Raw genomic sequence first — 21,737 nt, 5'->3', positions numbered from 1 at the left:
AAGATTAGAAAATAGATCTGAAGAACAAAGAGAAAGAATAGATGACTTAAGGCAAGTAGCTGCAACAAGATGAGAAGATGAAACTCAATAACAAAAAGATGCACATTGGGAAAATAAAAGGACAACAATTATTGTGGGAATATAAAATGGAACAGATCGTAGAAATATTGGGAGATATTGTAATGCTAAGAACATGAAACAAGCATGACATGAGAAATACAATAATACATAAATAATTTAATATTTTCTCAAACATTATTCAAGACATCATTCCTGTGGAGAATTTTATGAATATATCAATTTTGTGGACAAAGTACTTTCTTTCTGACAAATCCAGCAATGGTTTATTTTTATAACTGCTGCCATAAAGGTAAAGTTAAGATTCATCGGCAGCAATGCTTCTTAGAATATCTAAATCATGTTATGAGATAACCAGATCATCTTCAGCATTCCAATTTTAAAACAACTAAACCATACTATTTGACACTTTAATTTGTCTGTATCGTGGCTAAAATAACTGAATTACAGGTTTGAGAATATCTTACATTTTAGAGTGCATGGGACAATTTACCATCATTTTAGATGGCACAGGCCTCTATTATTACACTCTATTATATACACTCAAGAGGAAGTGAAAGATAATTTTCTCACCTCTATATTGTTGATTCAACAATGACTAATGAAATGGGATTTCATCACTAAGTCTAAAATTGGATGTATCCCTGAAATTAGGGCCACTCTAGACACAATTATGAGAAAAAGAAATGCTTATGCAATGACAGACAAAATGATATGAAAAATAGAAGAGGTGGAGCATGCACAGAGGAAAATAGACAAACCGAAACAGTAAGTATAATGTTTACACAAGCTTGCTTTGTTGATAGAAAACCATGTAATTTATCAATAATGGATAGAGTGGCAAAGGTATTCAGTTATGCAGATTTCTATCTTTAACCAAGAAAGACAGATGGACTATATTGGTGCTCTGCAACTGGCATGCCACGGCACACTGGTGTGCCATGAGACGATGCTAAGTGTGTTTAGTTATATACTTTTAGTTATATTTTTAGTTCACGTGTGCTACCGAAGTTTGAAAAGAATATAAGTATTACAACAGGTGAAAAAAATGTTGTGGAGCACTGGACTATATTAATTCAATAGTGCATTCTTACTTACCTACATTTTACATAAAGTTAAGGAAAGTATCAAATAGAGAAAAATATGAGGGAAGAGGAAGTGTGCATGAGATAGAGCGATACAGATACATATTATTACTATATTACTGATATGTTTTTTAGAGAATCTACAGCTCAATGTGCCAGTTCATTCAATGGGACTGTGGGTTCAAGGCCAGCCATATGAACATTTCTCTAATATGAAAATAAGGATGTAACACAACATATCAAAATTTGCTAAATCATTAGCAACATAGTTGTACAGTAATAGAATAATGTTTTGGATAAATCATATTTTTGATTTCATTCCATAGTGTGATGCTTTGCTGGCATTTTATTTGTAACTTCCTGTCTTGTTTGTCATTATGTAACTCTTTCTATATAATGTGAGAGATCTAGTATGTCAGAATACTTAGGGGAAGAGTTAAGAGGAGGACAGTTTTAACTGTAGATGATAGACTAGAACATGAATGTGATGACAGTATAACAAAAACAGAGTAAGACTTGGGAATGGAGGAAGCAACAATGCCAACAATAAGAATAGATGGTGATGACAACAGTACTGCATCAACTTCAGATATTCAAACAAAAAAGGGGAAAAAAGGAATAGATGTCGGGTCATGATTGAAATGGAGCATATTTTGTCTATGAGGATGGAAGACTGTAACCAAAAATGAGTTCCTTAAGTGTGATGATTGTTAATGATAGCTTTAAGCATCTCTAGATCTGAACTGAAGAAACTTTTACTGCTAGTTTTGGTCAAATAGTAATTTACAATGTCCATATAACAAGTAAGGCAGCAAATGCACATAAAAGTGCAGCCAAAAATTGTCCTGCTGTTTTGAAAACATAATCAACAAGAAATAAATATGATGAAACAGGCTTACTCTGGAAAAATGCTTTCAAAATAAACATTTTGTTGAAGAAATCAAAAGATCAATAAGAACTTCTAAGAGGAAATTCTGACAGTCACTTTAAATTAAAACCCATTTTTCAGTAACACACAGAGAATCCCAGGTTTGTTAACAGCTACAACCAATAATCTTCAGAAATATTTTGGCATTCTAACAAAGCAATTTTTGAAGATGGGTTTTCAACTTATTTTTGCCCCACAGAAGAAAAGTACTACAAAATAACTGATCTTACTTGGAAAGTTTTTTTTTTAATTTTAGACAATGCCCTAGTCATCTACCTGCACTTAGTGACTTAGACAAAGGTATGAAAGTCTTATTTTTGCCTTTCTACTGGCTATGGCCCAAGGGGTAATTGCTACTTTTAAGGTTTATTTTACTTCACTGCACTAACAATTTTGCTAAACTTCCTCAACCAGAAGTAATTATTGAACAACTAACTAACTTTGGAAGAAAGCAGTTTTGATGGAATAGACAATAGATGTTTGGGATTTAGTTCAATCATGCTTAAAGAATTAAGTTGGTCATGACCTTCTTAATTTGGATCAATGGCATGCAAACAAAGAAGTGGAAGCTTACAAAAATGAACAACAAATAAAGAAAATGACCATAAAAGAATTAGATAGGATTTTCTCAAATATGAAAAATTCAAGCAATTAATAACATTCAATGAAGCATTCAAGATCGGTGAATCTTGGCCTAATAATTTCACAGATACAGGCATATGGACACAGAGATAAAGAAAATATAAGATAAATATGCAGTTCAAATGATTTTGATTGAATATGTATCACTCAAAGAAATAAATTCATTGAAAATTATTTTGTTTCCCCCATTTTTTATGCACTCTAAAGTAAAGCATCATTTCATTTCAAATATACTATTGAATAGTTAACATATTTTTTCTTTTATTTTTTTACTTGTTTCAATCTTAAGATTAGGCTATTGCCATGCTGGGGCACCACTTTGAAGAATTTTTAGTCAAATGAATCAACCCCAAGACTCTTATTTATTTATTTTTTTTTTGTAAACCTGGTATTTATTCCATTGATCTCTCTTGCCAAACTGCTAAGTTGCAAAGTCATAAGCACACCACCACCAGCCATCAAGTGGTGGTGGGGAACAAACATAGACACAAAGACACACACTTGCATAATATATATGCATATTGTGTGTGTGTGTGTGTGTGTGTGTGTGTGTGTGTGTATAGATGACAAGCTTCTTCCAGTTTCCATCTACCAAATCCACTCACAAGGATTTGGTCAGCTCAAGGCTACAATAGAAGATACTTGCCCAAGGTGTCATGCAGTGGGACTGAACCAAACAAGCTTCTTACCACACAGCCATGCCTGTGCCACACTATTACTAAATCAATTTGAAGGAGTATGTTAAAAAAATTACATCAACCAAGTAAGTTCTTGAACTAATTAGTGCTTTTCTTAATTACAATATTCAATTAACACAGAATTTTCATGGAAGGAATTAACTAAAAGTAGTAGTAGAAATGGTCCCAAGAAAAACCTGAAACACTGCTACAGATTCTACACATTGAGAACTTATTGCTAACAACAGAAAATTGTCTTTTATTAAATAGACATGAAGTATGACATTTCTTTTCTCAAGAGAAATAGAAAGTTTGATAATAATTTCTTTCCCTGAGATAGGGAAAATAGTGGTAATCAAGACTGAATTGATTCTAGTGTATTACTGATATTTAACCCTTTAGTGTTCACATCATACTGCCAAAATTAATGCTTTTTTAATTCACATTGTTTTGAATTAATCATGCATTATCTTTTAGCTAATCTTGATGAGGTAAGTGTTACAATTTTTAAAATGAAATTGTAAGGTTAGTGTGAGAGACCAGATCTGGCCAGTTTGAACATAAAACAGGCAGAATACTTTGGCCGGATAGGGCCAGCTTAAATGCTAAGGGTTAAACTTATTGATATGAGAAGCAAAGTCTAATTTGCCAGCTGAGGTGCAAAATTAAATGTAAATGTAAATAGTACAGTGCTTTCTTTCACTCTACCACACTTTTAAAAATGATATAAAGAATAATGATAATAGAGATAATGATGCTGCAATCAAATGAAATTATAAGCATTGAACTCAGCAAACAGCAAATTATCATCCTACTGTGAGCAATTATAAATTAAACTCAAGTATAGACACAATATACAAACAAATTTGTAAAGTTGAGAGTTGTTATTGTCAAAAAGACACTCAACATATTATCAAAAAATACAGTTTAGATGGCAAAAGGTTATTTTCATTTTTTCAACAATAAAAACATAGCATATGCGGACAATACACTAAATATAGGAATAATTACATACAATGATTTCTTACATAAATTGATGAATGGAAGAAGTAGAGTTGATTAAACTGACCTCAATATATGGTTGCTAAGTATTTTATCAATCTCATTGAAATGAAAATCAATCTTACTATATGAACTCAGACCTAAATACGTTAAATAATTTAATTCCAACCCATTCCCTTACAGTCTTAGATATCTATAACATTTCAATAATACTTATTATTTACAGAATTAATAAAGATCTTATTCTTTACAGAATTTAGTTTTGTTTTTCTCACACCTGAGCTCAGGACCTATTTCAATCAAGTTTCTACAAGGCTTTAGCAACATCAATGAAATATAAATAAACACATAATCATTTGCCATATTTGAATACAAAATAGAAAACATGATATGAAATCAGATAAGAGCCACATTATCAGATTAGCTGATAAGGAGAACAGCTTTAGTTATCTAAAAGGACTTCCACTTAAGAGCCAAAGAAAGCAACAGAAAGAAAGTGAAAAGCTGCAATGCCAGAAGGAAATGACACGAATGAAAGGAGACAAATTTAAAATTATATATATATATATATATATATATATATATATATATATATAAATTAGAAAAAAAAACACCTTTTATAAATTCAATAATGAAAAATTAAATTATACCATTTAGAAAAATTACATATTATAGAACAATAAAGATTAAATATAAGATAAAAACTATAACAATGATTAAGTAATGTACAAAATAATAAATAAAACGTATATATTTGGTAGAATAACTAAATGGCATAATTTCATTTTTCATTATTGAATTGATAAAAAGTGGGTTTTTTTTCTAATTCATATATATATATATATTATATTTTGTGAAATTTGATTTAGTATTTCTAAATTGAATTTTTCCCTGTAAGTTTGGAATGATATTCCCTCATATTATTATTATTGTTATTATATATATAATACAAAATGGGACAAGAACGCAAAACATCCGGACAACTAGGTGATACAAAAAGGGATAACAAACCATCCAGATAGATGATATAAAAAAAAAACAAGGAGTGGTCATTCGAAGCTTTCTATTCTCAGTCAAGAACCGGATCATCTTCGCAATTTCTGCTGATTAATCTTGAGATTGCTCCAATCTGGCCAGCCCCAAGGAAAAACTAAGCTAAGAGCATTAGATTCCTTGGAAGAAAGCATCTAATGTATACAAGTTAAACAAGTAAATTTCTGTGTTAAATGTTATGACTGCACATATTTCCATCATACACACTTGCACATGTATTATGAGCATAAACACCCATATGTATGTATATTTCATTTCCATATGTTTTATACTACAGAAATTATTTGATAATCCAATTCTTTTCTGTTGATACAACTTTCTAGACAGTCATTTAATAAAAGGAAAGTATCAATTTCTCTAGCTAGAAATTTGAAACAAATCTCACACTCAAATGTCAAAAGAGAAACTTTAATACAATTATAACAGAGCAACTACTCTATTAGATATTCTTGGCTTAAGTTTTAATTTTTCTTTATCTGCTTCAAGTAAAGTTCAATTAACAAACTAATAATTTTGTTCCCTGACCAGCTGAATATTTATTTTAGTGTTTTTTTAACCATCAACCACTGTTCAAGCCTTTAACTCTTCCATAATATAATTGATTTCTTAGTATTTCAGAATTTCAACTCATTTCATTTTAACTATTCCCTTTCAGCTAATGCATAGTAACAATTACTTGTACTAAGAATACATACACAAACAAAATATTTCCTTCATGACAAAGGAAAGACAAGCAAAATGTAAGCCTTTTTCAAAATATGAGCATAAAAACTGAAGGAAATAAGTAAAGTAAATATATTAAATATGACAAGAAAAATAAATAAAGATCTCACCGTTTTTTGCTTTTGTTTATACCGTAAGACAGCATTATCTTTTGGTGGTTTCTTCTCCTCTTTCTCAAAACTGCTGAGGGAGGTAAGGGTATCAGAATCTTTCAGTTGATCATCATCCTCATCTGGGTTTGAAATATCCAGTTTAGTTTCAAATGTGTCTAAGTCCGTATGTTGGACTGGTTGTGGCTTCGTGTTAGCCACAGACACATTGTTCGTATCATATGTACCATTTTCTGTCCCAGGTACATAACCATTAGCAACAAATTCACTATGGTTTTCTGGTATCACTTGTCCATTGATTGTAAACACAGAATTCAAATCAGTTAATGGTTCACATGGCACATTGTCTTCATTGTCCTCTAAAATGCTGACTTTAACTTCTTGCACCTCCGTCTCATTTAAGGCACTAATGGGCTCATCATTGGTAATTTTCTCAAAATGGAAATCACCTGGCACTTCATCTTGGTCATTAATCTCTCTGTCTTCTTCGACCACATCACTAACTGTATCAAAGACAACTGCTGGAATGGAAGGCTGGACAGTTGTTGACTTGATGACGTCATCAATGATGTCTTCAAGAATCTGGTAAGCTATATTAGCTTTGTTAGAATCTTCCTCCTTTTGCTGAATTAGTATATCTGATGGAGACGTAGTTGAAATCACAGTATCTGCTGGACCACTAGGAACCAAAATTTTGTCCTCGACAATTTTAGCAGGGCTCTACAACAAACAAACAAACAAATCACAATGAAAAGCAGTAAGGACAATGAAATGCTGTGTCTGAAATAGTTTATTAAGTGTTTAGAAAATATAATGGCATGAGATTAAGATGTTGGACAACTTAACAAGCATAATCAGGTTTAAATCTTATTCTAGGTATTGTGTTGGGTCTCTGATGAAGGCACAATTCTGCTTGCCTTAGTCTATTTGACAAACATGCAGACTACACTATTACTTCACAATGTAGTAGTAAACAGCAAGAATGGCATCCAGATGCAAAAAACATTTGCTCCAACAATATACAAATATCCAATTTGCTAAAAATAATTCCACTAATGTTAACTCGAAAAACAAATGTAAAACATGCAAAAAGAAATCAGAATATTTACTTCATAATTTTCATATAGAAAGCTCAATTTCATCTCCAGCTAAAACTAGCTAATAATATCAATTGACAATTACAAATAATAGAAAAAAAAACTAATGAATTAATGAGGGCTAATATATTTTACATCTGAATACCATTTCTACAATTAAAAGTAAAGTAACAAAAGTAAGACTATATAAGGACAAGAGAAAGTTCATATATAGCTATTTAAAGGTTTTAACTCAACATGTTGTAGTTCAGTAGCCTCAAAGTCACAACGATTCTATAATTCATTGACCTGATTAATTCAGGCAAGTAGAGGTGGCTAAAATAAATTTTAAAAATTGCCTTTCATAATAAAGAAGAAAAAAAAGAAGTAAGATAAGGGCTGAGTTAACCAAAACCAAATTAAAATAAATAAGATTAATCAGCCGCTTACCGCACTGGCATCAGACTTCTCATCTCCACTAGGACCTAACCCTTCATCAGAGGAGCGATCTAAGTCCTCAGTGGTTTCCAATGATTTCTTATCAACACTAATTTCAGCCATGGTATTATCATTATTACTACTGACAGGCAGACTGGTGGGCTTTTGTGCAATGTTCTCATGGGTGTCAGACAGGGAGCTGCAACTTTCACTGATAGGGGTTGGAGCCTCAGATGGGACATCTGGACTGTTAGAAGCACATTCAGTAGTATCGGGTAAAGCTTGGGGAATTTTGGAAGAAGGCTCAGGAATGGAAACACTACTGGAATCATTTGAAACAGTTTTGCTCTGTTTCGTGTCTTTGTCTGTGGTTAAGGAAGCTGGTGAGGGTGTGCTGGAGTCAACAGGGGCAGGAATATCTTTATCATTTTCAATCTGTGCAAGAAGAAGGCAATGATTTCATTAAGCAGTAGGGAAATTAAGGAATTGCAATGTAAACAATAAAAGATGGATGAATGGTAAAAATTCTAAACCTTTGCATTTATTACTTCCATAGACAGTTCAACCTGTCAGTTGAATGATACTTCTACATGTAAACAATCACATATGAACATGACAATATTTTATTAAATTCTGTATGACACATGACACTTTGCAGAAAAATTCAAAATATCAAATACAAACTACAAGAATTTCTCAAGTAAGGTGTCTTGGTTATCATGGTTTTGTACATGCCATGATTTGAACTCTGCATTGTGTGACAATAAATTTGTCAGATAAATAGTGCATTTGTCAATTATGTAGAATATAACTAATAACAAACATATTTGTCAATAAAACAAAGATCCCATGGCTTAGTGATGAAATGTATCTCTTGCAATTGTATCCCATTTATACAAGATGGACTGAGAGCTTAATGCTTTCACCAGGATAGGCAACATGCTGATGATGAAATACAAAACCCACCCTTTAGTTGACAAGACAGCACACTAATACATTAACAGGCTGAAACTGTCAGTCATATCAATAAATCCCAAATAATAAAAATAGCTTCATGAGAAATAATTAAGAAAAATATTAACATAATATATTAAAATTGCCAACAGTCATCATCACTTTAGGTCCATTTTTCTATACTTGCACGGGTTGGGTAGGTCTTCGTCTGCAACAATTATTCTTCCATTTTTGTAGCTTCCTTCCACATGGATTGCTTATTACTTTGTCACCCAACCGTATCTATATACATTACATATGCCTATATTAGCTAAGTCTTCTCTCCAGCACACCTGATTTCAGTTACATCCTTTTTTTTTTTTCTAAGCTCATTTGTTGTCCATCCTTCATGCAAATTAATTTAACACACCCAGCAGAGAATACTCACCTCATTTCTTCCCAGCCTTCACACATCCTCTACACTCACTGATCATGTTTTGCTACCATGCTACAATGCAGTTTATATACAAGCATCATGCTATCTGCCCTTCACTTGGATAGATAATCCCTTTACTATTAGTAAAAATGATAACTTTCTGGATTTTTTACATCCCCTTTCTTCTTTGGTTTCTATGTGTTCAAAACACTCTTTTATACCACTAATTTGATTGCCTAAGTAACAGAAACTGGCAACTATTTCTTGGAGCCTTCTTGGCATTTGAAAGAACTTTATGGTGGGGACTCTACTAATAATTACTCTTATGCATCTATCACATATGAAGTCTTTCTTCTTTGTTAGCCTGTCTGTGAATCTACAGCATTTCTTAAGTAATCATAGTTTACACTAAGTACACTGTTTGACATTCCTATCTATTCTTTTTCTGCATGTTGAGCATTGCCACTTCCCAGATAGCAGCATACACTTTTTATCTTTGGTGGGTTTACTTGAAAACCTCAGGATTCAGGATTTGCTTCCGCGAATAGAATTTCTTGCTAAATCATGAACAGATTCAAATATGCAAATTAGGGCATCAGCATTCAGAAGTATTAATATGACCTGGAGAATTATAATAAACAGAAGGGGATGAGAAACAAACTTTGCTGGTTACCTACCTGTATGCTAAATTCCTTGCTACATATGTTGCTATTCCTTTGCTAGCAGCACCTTTTAGCTTGAATGGCTCTCACAATTCATTTATCTACAAGTTTTCTTAGTAACCACCAGACTTTAGAGCATAGTACCTCATTAAAGTTCTTCTCCAGGTCAATGAATGCGATGTACAGTGGCCTGCACTTTCTAAGCACTTCCCCAATAATTGTTTTACTTAAAGAGGGAACCAGTGGTACAAACCCAAACTGCATCTCATCTAAATTATATTTTTTCAAATCTTTTGAGCTATAACTCTTTCAGGTACATTAATATAGTGGTTTATTAGCTTGATGTCTTTGTAGTTGTTTCTTTCTCAAAGCATCTCCTGTACCTTTACAGCAGTTAAAAACAAGTGACTAGTGCATGTCCTACTTTGCATATATTCAACATTCCTAATATTGTTACCAACAGTCCTGCTGTTTTCCATAAGTGCATATCTCTTGTGGTCATTCCAAACAGTAGTTAGTCACTCTAGTGACATCAAATCAAGAGATCATTGTCAACCTCAGTTGGTTATTAAAATGATTAAGAAAAACACAAGATATAGCATAAAGCACTAATTAGCATTACTTTATGTTTGATGTTACATCTAACATAATGAATTTGAATCATTCTCTCAACAAAGGCTAACTTTAGTTATTTCAAATACCCAGTACTTCACTGTAAACTGGAAAGCACTATAAACAACATAGAGACAGCATTAAAATTACATCCTCAATTTTTATGTAATTTATAACTCTGCACTAGCAGTAATAAGGAAGCGGGGCATGTGCATGTGTGTGTGTATGCATGTGTGTGCATGCGCGTGCTTGTAGAGTTGTTAGTGTGATGCATGCATGTAACTGTATATCTGGATAATTTTATTTTTTAACACACTACAATGGATTGCTTTTTTTCTACAAATCCAGGTCTCTTCTTCATTTGTAAAAACATATTTTACTGTTGGACACCTATCCTTCAAAAACTGAATCAAAATAAGCACAATACAATATTTGTGGGACATGGCTTTTAGAATAAGAAGTTACAGTATTAAGCAAAACAATATTGTGTAATTCCTGAGGCAGAAATTGGGTGACAGAGATAGAGAGAAAGGAATTTGTAGTGCAACTATAAGCATCACAACCACAAACTACTACCACTATTACACGCCTATCACCTCCAATAATGCTGCCACTAACACCACCACCACAGCCTCTATACCTCTCTACTTACAATAATGTCATCCTTGCCCGGGTCTGTTTTCTCCATGTCTTCAATATTCAGGTTGGAGATTGTGTCCAGATCGAAGGATTTGCTGTCCTCTGGAATGTTCTGTGGGAAGGGGAAAGGTCAAACAAAAATAAAAAGTGCAATCAGCTTGCAGGCAGATAAAGGGCTTCACAATGTCACCAAGCTCATCAGCATCTTTGCTGTCCAAATCTTCATCACTTCATTACTATGGCTTTGGTCACTCCATTCAACTCTCCAGCTAACTCCACATACTGGCTATTTTCTATTCTGAGAACCAACAATTGTGTTTGTGTGTGTGTTATGTAAACGTATGACTGTGCATATTCAGATGAATACAGATATGTATAGGCAATGGAGTAAGAATTCAATACTTCAACTCCTTCATCAGGAGTTCTAAGCTAAATGTGAACATATTCTGCATGTGTATGTACATGTCTAAGTCAGAGTGTGTACACATACAAGCATGTGCATTTATGCAGGTGTGTGCATGCACATGTGACCACATGCACACGCATATATATATATATATATATATATATATATATATATATATATATATATTATGCATATGCATAGTGAATGCATTGCCTAAAGGGAGATGGTGTGAGAAGTTAAAAACTTTATGGAAGAATTTTTTTTTTAATGTTTAATCCTTCAAGCAGACAATAGAATATTAGATGTTGGTTATTTTAAACAAGGTGAACTTTTGGAACTTTGCCAGTGTGACAGAAGATCTCACCAATGAAGAAAAACATTTTTTAAAATTCTATGGAAATGCTAATTGCATTTATTTTTCTCCATAGAATAGAAATGAAAGAAAATGCCACAGAAAAAAAGAATGGAAATAAAATGAGAAATAAAATAAATTTAAACATAAAATTAAAAAAATATTATCTAAAAATATTTTATGCAGTCTGAATATAAAATGTTATTTGGAGTAAAGGGGTAAGCATATCAATAGTGGGATAAAATAGAATAAGAAGATATAATTTTTAAAAGGAATAAAAACAATGGGACAAAGAATGATTTTCAGAATGATAAAAAACTGAAAGAAGAGCATTAAAGTATGAATAAAGTATGAAAAAATAAAATGGAAACTAGAAAGAGGGGGGGGAGCGAGAGCAGTACAGATGGGGAAGCAGAGATGAGAGCAAGATAGCAAAAGCAAAGGGAAGTCCAAAAGAGAGAAGGAGATATACAATGGTGATTGAGGTAAAAGAAAGCAGACACATGCAAGATAGATAGAATAGTGAGAGAGAGAGAGAGAGAGAGAGAGAGAGAGAGAGAGAGAGAGAGAGAGAGAGAGAGAAAGTAGAGATGAGATGAAAAGATAGAGAGAGTGCAGAGATGTAAGAAAAGGTAGGGACAGAAGTGAAAGAGCAGATGAGATGGAGCAATGATGAGGATTAGAAAGAGTAAAGACAAGAGTAAGAGACAAGAATATGAGAGCAGAGAAAGGAGAGGAAACAACTGACAAACAAATGAGACAGAAACTGTGAGAGAGAGGATACAAGAGATTTTAAAAGCAAGTAATAGAGAAAAAATGAAGGGAGGGGAGATTTGAAACAAGCGAGAAAAGGGGATTTGAAAAAGGAGATGAAAGAGACTAGAAAGAGAAGGAGGCAAGTGAACAAATAAAGTAACAACTGAAGAGCTAAATGAACATATGAACTCATACATACATAAGAGTAAAAAACTGAAAGTGGAAAGGACTAAATGGATAAAATAGTGAACAAGCAAAATAAAGAAGAGGCTGAAGACTAGATGGACAATAGACTAAGTAAAAGGCTAAATGGGAAAGAAACAGAATGTACATAAGGAAAAAAAATGAATGAAAAAATAAACAAAGAAAAGATAACAAAAACCATGGAGGGAAAAAAAGATCAAATTTCTTAAGGAAGGAATTATTATAAAAGGGAAAATGTCTGTTATGAACCTTGATTGACTTTATATCTTCTTCATCATCCATTTCAAGAACTGTCTCCTCCACTTCAGCCTTTGCTTCACTCAACAGGTTTAATATTGGTTTCTTGTCGGTAGAAAGTTTGATAAAAGGATGCTGAAATAACAAAAAATGAAGTTTAGATAGTTGCCAATTGGAAAAGAACCAATTCTATTTCAAGGTGTGTCAGCAATTGTGTGAGTTTTACCTGGACAAATAATTGTGTGTTTTTCTTGCCCTCTTGTAAGAGTATGACGCTGTATATACATATGCAATTGTACATATATGCATATATTCATAAGTGATAGAATGTGTGACTTTCCATGTCTGTGCATAAGTTTTCACATGTGCATCAGTGTAAATGCAAAACTAAAAACATCTGCCAGACAAATTATAATAGAAAGTAAATTGTGAAGAAGATAAAAATACTCATGATACAGTGATATGTATTACACATCAGTACTGTATAGCAAAATATAGATAATATGAATATAGCTTTCCAATATCCAATATAAATAAACATCCTCTGTAAGATTAAGCATTTTAATCTACTGAGTGTATGTGTGTGTAATGATTTTCCAACAGTTTGGTGCAAGACCAGCAACCAAATTAGAATTGGAAATTGACATGTAATTTTATTACTTTAAAATCCATCCTTTAGTTTACTGCTAAAAAGTAGCTTATTAGCTGCAAAAGAAATTTGGTTTACCTGAATATATTCTAATGTCTATGGAAAAAGATATTTGCCAAGATTGGTAAATTTTCAAATGTATGTGTGTGGTTGATGCCATAGACAACAATGATTACACATATATATTTATGAACCTAAGATAATCCTCTCTGAATCACAAAAACAATCCATCAAGCCAGATTTCTATAAAGATAAAGTTGATGACTAATAAATTTAATCCAGTTATGATGATGATAGCCAAATGCTGGATGATTTTACAATCCAAGCAAATGAACTGGGCATTGCAAGACAATGAATCACTCATCAAAGTTACAACACTGTCATAGCTCAATACTTTGTCTTTAGTAAAGGAATATGAGAAAAGGATTCTACAATGAACTGCAAACTAAACAGACAGAGGTAGAAAGAAACAAATAAAAGTGGCATAAAAATTGATTAATTGGTTCACCTCTAGCAATTCAGCTGCCGTTGGACGCTGTGCTGGATCTTTGACGAGGCACTTGCTGATGAAATGACTAAATGCAGGGGACCTAAAAAGAAAAGAGATAGATTTCAACATAGATTGTTTAATAAATAACAGAATGAATACATTCTATAAATGAGTATGTTGAATGACTCTGCAGTCCAGAATATTATCACACTAGTCTCAATCTTTTGTAATATGCAGTTAAGCATCATCTCATGCTGTATCATGCAGATCTTCCATATTCAATATCCATGTCTCACTGCCAAGCAGTATCACAACTTTTACTCATGATTCTTGAACTCAACGTTTTGCACAAAAACAGAAATTTATTGCAGCCAGGCAACCACCACATCTGTCACTTTGCCAAAGACCCCACGGTACAATTTGTGCATCCATCGCTCATAATGAAGACAACGTATTTCTTGCTCCTTTCTTACTTTTGAAAGGTTGTTTCCTAAAGGACAGTAGAAGTTTGTGCTTCTATACTGTCAAGCAGCATGGGATTATGTTAAAAAATCGCTAACTGTACCAATTATTCTTAGTTTGGTATGTTTCTTTAGCAGGATTCTGCTTCGAGAAAAAGATTAGCTGTGGTAACAGAGAAAAGTAATTCATAATAAATAATAGATGATAACAGCTTTGAAGGTTATTATGTCAACAATTTATACACACATGAATAATCTCCCTGGAACTTGGTTCCTTCATTGTAAGTATTTGTGTAAGGGAGATAACTAAGTAATCTAACATTGAACGCTATTAGCTCGTATATGTATTTACTAAATATCATCTAAATATCATCTTTTATCATTTATTACCTTTTACTTGTCTCAGTCATTGAACTGCGACCAAAGTAGAGCACCTAGTTGAAGTGTTTAGTCAAACGAATCAATCCCAGTACTTATTTTTTTTAAATATGGTAGTTTTCTATCGGCCTCTTTTGCTGTACTGCTAAGTTATGGGGATGTAAAGAAGACAACACCAGTTGCCAAGAAGTGGTGAGAGGCAAGCACAAATACACACACACATACACTTCTTTCAGTTTCCATCTACCAAGTCCACTCACAAGGCTTTTGTCAGCCTGGGGCTATAGTAGAAGTGAACTTCTTCGCAAACAGCCATGCCTGTGATCAGCTTTTAATATATAGAAGGTTACAAACGAAAGCTTTTGTGTGTACGTGTATATTTACATACATTCACAGACTATATAATTTTATGTCCACCTTCTATGCTGGCATTGTTTCTACAGTTTGATGTCCACCCGAATAACCACCAGTTTACAGAGTACACACACACACATACATACATAGATGCAGAGACAGACAGAGAACTGCATGTTGCTCTGACAGAATTGATTCCTAGTGCCTGAAAATTTCAGGCCAACTGACATCAACTATATAAAACATTTAGGTATGTGGAATTAAACCTGTTTAATGACACACAATTCTAACAGACCAAACAGTTCTGGCATAGATGTGCATTGAACGCTTCTCAATTTTACATGAAAAAATGAAAAGTGTGTGTGTCTGTGTGTGCATGCACACTTTTATGTTAGGGTGCTCTCAGTGCTACTGGTAATATGTAATCAAGTACAACCTGTTGATATGTCAGGTCATTGGTGACTAAATCAGCATCCACACCAGGCTGGCCTGATGAAGAGGGCTGCTAGAAACCTAACAGGGCAAAAGCAAGACCTGCAAGCAGGCATCTATAAAGTAAAAAAGACAGAGACATTTGAGGTAAAACTGCTGTTAGTTAAGGTGTCAGACTCCTGATCACATAATCATAAGTTCAAGCCCTATATTACGTTATACTCCTGAGTTAATCACACTAAAATTCAGCACTCAACCATTTTGCCTAGCATCAGGCATAGGGGTGTGATGTTATGGAGGTGGTGGGAAAGTTTTTATTTTTCTATTATTTGAAAACATGTTGATCTTTAATTTTTACCAGATTATGTAAGATATATTTAGTAGTAGAAGGGAAAATTGAATTTGGTGTAATCAAATAACAAAATATCAATTGTCAGAACATTAGCAAAAAATATGAAACAAAATGCAGAGAGCACATATGTGCAGGTCTGTAATCAACACCTACCATCTGGAAGGATAGTCGAGAGTCGGAGGGTCAGATTTCTGAATTTTTATTAGCACCCTCATTTGATGCATATCATTGTTAGGGGGTTCAATCTGAGCAAATTCAATGAGAGTGACACCTGTAAAAGAAAAAAAAAAAGGGAAAATATATCAAGAACAATGCAATTATCTTTTAACACTATGTTTCTATATAGTTCTTTCATAACACAAATTTGTTTTTAGTATATGTGATATTGTTATGTAGTCTCAGACCAAAACAAACAACTTTATGGAACATTTATAGTTGGCCACATAAGTGTGATTCATGGATCACATGTTTTTGTCAAGCTAGAACAACACTGCACCTGCAACATGCAATGGTTAATTGTATGAAGTGCAGTGTGGCAATCAGGGTATGATACATTTTCTTTACTAATGTGTCTGTTTCTGGACACCAGTAGGTTTTGATAGTACTGACAACAAAAACAAGTCAGGTGGATACGAATATGCCTATGGGCAAGAAGATAGTCAAATATATGAAAGGACAGACTTGTCCAAAATTCTGGATGCTTCACTTTAGACTGAAAGTTTATCACAATTATCAAACAGTAACAAACAGATGACACCAACCTTTATTATTAATAATCTTTGCACATGCCAATTGTTCTAATCATATTTATTTTCACACTACACAAAGTTCAAATCCTTAAAAGACCACTTTTGTTCACTAATCTTAATCATTTCCTCTACTCTTCTAAGGCTTTCATAAGATGTGATCTTACTTCACAATCAAAATAAAATAAGATTTAAATAAATGGGATAAAATATAAGAAACATTCACTGTTTTCTGTGAAGATACATATATAAAACAATAGATGTTAGCAGTAGTGAAGTAATCTGTTAAAACATTAAAAAACATTGTTTTAATTTGAATATATGTAGGTTGCAGTCTGCAAGAAAATGCAGGAAGTTGCAGTAATCCAGAAAATTGACATTCTGAGGGGGAAGAATCAGGAAGTTGGTTATTGTAGGGCTTGAGCAAAGCTTTAAACACAGATTTACCACAGAGAATGAGCTCATGTCATGTATTTTTCAAAGATATTAGTGGCATTAGCATAAAGTAATGAAGTGTCTTCAATTTAAAATCAAAGGTTCATAAATTCAGCACACCATAAACTTTTTTGTTTTACAGCCTTTGCAAACAGTTATTTAGAGGCAAAGGTCTTAAATTTATAGAGAACAATATAGGAGATGAGCTGACATGTTTTTCAAGAAACCTGTGCTCACAAATATTGAAGACAAAATGATAAAAGCTGAAGAAATAAAAGTTGCTGAATCAGCTAGCCAGGAGTTTACTAGAGCATCAAAAAATTAGCCAAGACTCTTAAAAATATCAAAAGATTTTATTTTTAATGAGAGAAGACAATAAATAATGGCATCAAGGTTTAGAATCACAAATTTCTAAATCTAAAATTAAAAATTATACAAGATATTTAAGTCATTCCTTTTCAAAAAAATTAAAAGAACTTGTTGCTTAAAACTGATAATATCAAACAGGTTAGAAATATTTACCTTTCATTTCCAATAACTTTCCCTCATGAAAATGTTTTAAATGTGTTAAATAAATCCAAAAATCCATTTAATTATCAACCAAGAGAATTTGGTGACATCTTTTTCTTATCCTTTCCAAAAGACTTTTTTCCCATTTATTTTGTATATTTTTGCTTGTTTTATTTTGGTTCCAACTTCTTGTATTGTGAAATTAAAGCAATGAAGCAATTATAAAATACAGAGGACTTCTGTAATTGTGAAGATCAAATTTCTGTGTGGCTCTGACTCAACTATTCTCACTACTAAGAGAAATAAAGGTGGGGGGAGGGGGAATAGGTTCAGCTCCAAGTGCAATATATGACATCATTACAAGAATTCGTAATAGACATGTAAGCATTTTCATTACTCCCTAAAGTAGGAACATATTTCAAAAGTCAAGTACTGGCTACTGAGAAAATAAAAATCACCCCCTCCTATTTTATACTCATTCCCCCTTTCCTTCTTTATTCTCCAGTTCCTGCCAAACCGTCCAACCCATGCTAGTATAGAAAACGGACATTAAATGATGATGACATTTCTAACATATCCATTGCTGTATACAACTATGCATAAGAAACAGAGGAAGACAAAGAGATAATAGGAGGAGAGACAGAGACAGAATATAACAAATGTATTTGTTGGTAAAATTTAATTTGTAACAGATACAGCATATTTTCATTAATATACTTTCATATATTATATTCACACCGGCAGGGGTAATGAGGAAAGAAGAATTGAATTTAAATTATTACAGATACCATTTATTTTGTTTGTTGATTTTTACCCCTTGCTTAGTGTATTGGCAGTGACCATTCCAAATTAAACAAAATTAAGCATTTATGGCACTTGTGCCGGTGACACATGAAAAACATTTGAGCAAGATCATTACCAGTGCCGCTGGACTGGCTCCTGTGCAGGTGGCACATAAAAAACACCACTTGAGCGTGGCTGTTGCCAGTACCGCCTGGCAAGCCCAATTGCTGGTGGCACGTAAAAGCACCCACTGCACTCTCGGAGTGGTTGGTGTTAGGAAGGGCATCCAGCTGTAGAAACTCTGCCAGATCAGATTGGAGCTGGTGCAGCCATCTGGTTCACCAGTCCTCAGTCAAATCGTCCAACCCATGCTAGCATGGAAAGCGGACGTTAAACGATGATGAACATCACATTCAACAATAACGTATGTGACCAGTAAAAGAACTTTGAAATATTTGATGCAGATATTTCGGCTTTCCTGAAATGTTGGAAGACCAACTGATATTTAAGACAAGAGATTTCATTCTCTTGGTTTCACTTCCAAAAATCTGATAACTATCTAAGTTAAACAACGGAGTGAAGTATAGTTCATGACTATTATAAAGTGACTTTTGTTTATTTTGAAATTATTAACAATGTACTTGTGCATAATAATTCTAATTGTCATCATAACATAGCAGTGAGTAGGAGGTGATAAAATGGGATGGACAGTATGGTTTAAGAGGATAAGGATATATGCATATGGATACAGAATAACCACTGATTATAGAGTTATACCATGTTTAAGCTAGGTCAAGAGTTATAACACATAAAACAGTTAGAAATCCTCTTTAAAGTATATAGTCATATTGTTTTACACTTAGTTGCCAACTAAGTGTCAGGTCATGGTGTAATTTTTTTATTTTTTTAAGTCATCAACAATAATAAATGACAAATTTAGTGAGCAGAAGCAGTAAGTATATGTATATATGATGAAGGAGCATACCTAATGACCATATGTCAGCTTTGTAGTTGTATGGATTGTCTTTAATAGCTTCACATAGGATTACTTCCGGGGCCATCCTGAAGAAAGAAATAAAAATCTGGATTTAGAAAAGCATAAATCATATGGCAAATATTTCTTTATTAAAATATAAACACAACCGCTAATGTTATCAACATCATCATCAGGTAAAATATACTAAATGTGACCTGCTGTTTTTCCTGAATAGGAAATGTTTGAATGCAGAAATGTAAAACAGAATGTGGCGTTTATCAATTTTCCAATAATATTAGCAACCTAAACAAAAATACTTTTAGTTTTTCTGTTTTATTATTCATCAGTAGCTCCTATTTTGACTCAACTGGTTTTAAGTTTTACACAAATCTTGATCAGAAATACTCATTGTATAAAAATTATGTAAATTATCACAGACAAACTTGCTTTAATTGGAAACAGATAAGAGTTTGCGACAGGAAGGACATCTAGCCATAAAAAAAATATACCTCATCAAATTATGACCAACTCATGCAAATATGAAAACCATTTATATAGTCTACAAGTATTTCATAAAAGATCGACTTTGCCTTTCACCCTTTCAGGATCAAGAAAATAAAGAAGCAGTTGTGCTCTGGGATTGATGTAATTGACTTGCCTCCTCCTTTAAACTTCAGATCTTGTGTCTATAGTAGAAAGGATTACTGTTGCCATTATTAAAGTGGCAAGCTGGGAGAACTGTTAGTGCATTGAACAAAATACTTAGTGACATTTCTTCCAGCTCTTACAACGTTGGCTTTCATCCTTTCAGATTTGATAAAATAAAGTAACACTTGAGCACTGGAGTAAATGTAATCTATTTACCCCTAAAATCACTGGCCTTGGGTCAAAATTTACCATTATGTTACTGTCAGAACTGGACAGTGGGCATCTACTGGAAAGCCACTTCTATCTGTACTCCCTTACAGATATCAGTTTATCAAGTTATCAAACCTGGTTCAAAAACATTCAGCAAGTGGACTCAGGGTCGAAGGTAACCAAGGGCAAAAACAGTGATATCAAATTACATGACAGACAAAAGCTAAGATGCAGAGAATATACTGATGGGATAGTATGACATCATCAAGCTAACACCATCAAACTTTAAAAAACTTTATACTGCAAATATTAACCCTGGTTATTTGAAAAAGTGACAATTTATTAGACCTATTTTATGAAGCAATGAATAAAAAATATTTTTTTTTAAATTGCAGATCAATAACAATTATTAAAACTACTTTTTGTTTCCTCTTGAGACAAGCATCAACTATGAATTCATGCAGGACATCAATCCCCTTTGGCCAAATCTCATTCGAATTAAACTAGTCTTTAAAAAAAAAGGACAAACTGGATAATGTTCTACTGCCTGAAAAAGATATGATCAAGACATGGTTGGAATATTTTCGATGAGGGCTGGTCTTGAGCTTGACAACAACTATCACAACATAGAAATGGTTTCGAAATTTCATCTATGAGACAAGAAACTAGTTGACAAAAGGGGAGATAACTCAATAATTCCTAACGATGTGCAAGACAAACAGCATGTGCCTTAGTAGAAATAGTTCTTTAAAAAAAATCAGTTCACTTTTTTTTTCTCCACCCCCACCCCCCACTTTATTGATCCTTAAAAGCATGTGTTCTTTGTTGCTGTGTATTCCAGATGACAAAGATCACAATTAGTGCCAATATCTATCCAACCCATTCCATCCTAGCATGGCAATGGTATCCTCATCATTACTGTTTTGTTTGTTTTCCATACTACCAAGAGTTGGATAAAAGTTCATATCTGAATGGTATTGACTAACTTTTGAAGTTGTTGTTTAGCACTGACCAAATTAACTGATGCATAAAACAACTACATTTTACAATACAGTGGCGTAATTATACTGCTAGTCACTGTGGAGATCACAAGGCTTGATAAGTTTGTAGACAATTTGTGAGAGGAAACATGTTGCCCTTAAGGCTTTTTTGTTTACCTAATATGTACTGCAATTCAAAAGCAAGATGAGAATGTTATACTTAAAAGGACTACATAATCCAAGTATTGTTCTCCTTTTTTCCAAATTATAAGGAGGAATTTGGA

General features: G+C 33.2%; 1 protein-coding gene across 5 annotated transcripts in view; it reads right to left on the bottom strand.

Annotated features, from left to right (window-relative positions):
- Window positions 1-21,737, bottom strand: part of LOC115222253 (serine/threonine-protein kinase 10) — a 226,612-nt gene that overhangs the window by 108,881 nt on the left and 95,994 nt on the right. For 3 of the 5 annotated variants that reach the window (XM_036499203.1, XM_036499206.1, XM_029792417.2), the window contains exons 5-11: window positions 19,625-19,701; window positions 16,319-16,436; window positions 14,207-14,288; window positions 13,062-13,184; window positions 11,108-11,206; window positions 7,825-8,247; window positions 6,299-7,018 (exon numbers count right to left, since the gene is read on the bottom strand). In XM_036499203.1, coding sequence (XP_036355096.1) covers window positions 6,299-7,018; window positions 7,825-8,247; window positions 11,108-11,206; window positions 13,062-13,184; window positions 14,207-14,288; window positions 16,319-16,436; window positions 19,625-19,701 — 1,642 coding nt within the window. The remainder of the gene's footprint in view (window positions 1-6,298; window positions 7,019-7,824; window positions 8,248-11,107; window positions 11,207-13,061; window positions 13,185-14,206; window positions 14,289-16,318; window positions 16,437-19,624; window positions 19,702-21,737) is intronic. The other 2 variants (XM_029792426.2, XM_036499199.1) reach the window with 2 other exon arrangements.

The sequence above is a fragment of the Octopus sinensis genome, linkage group LG2 (assembly GCF_006345805.1).
Source record: "Octopus sinensis linkage group LG2, ASM634580v1, whole genome shotgun sequence".
Classification (NCBI taxonomy): Eukaryota; Metazoa; Mollusca; class Cephalopoda; order Octopoda; family Octopodidae; genus Octopus; species Octopus sinensis.
The sequence above is the reverse complement of the archived record's forward strand: the minus strand, read 5'-3'. Positions and strand labels throughout refer to the sequence as shown.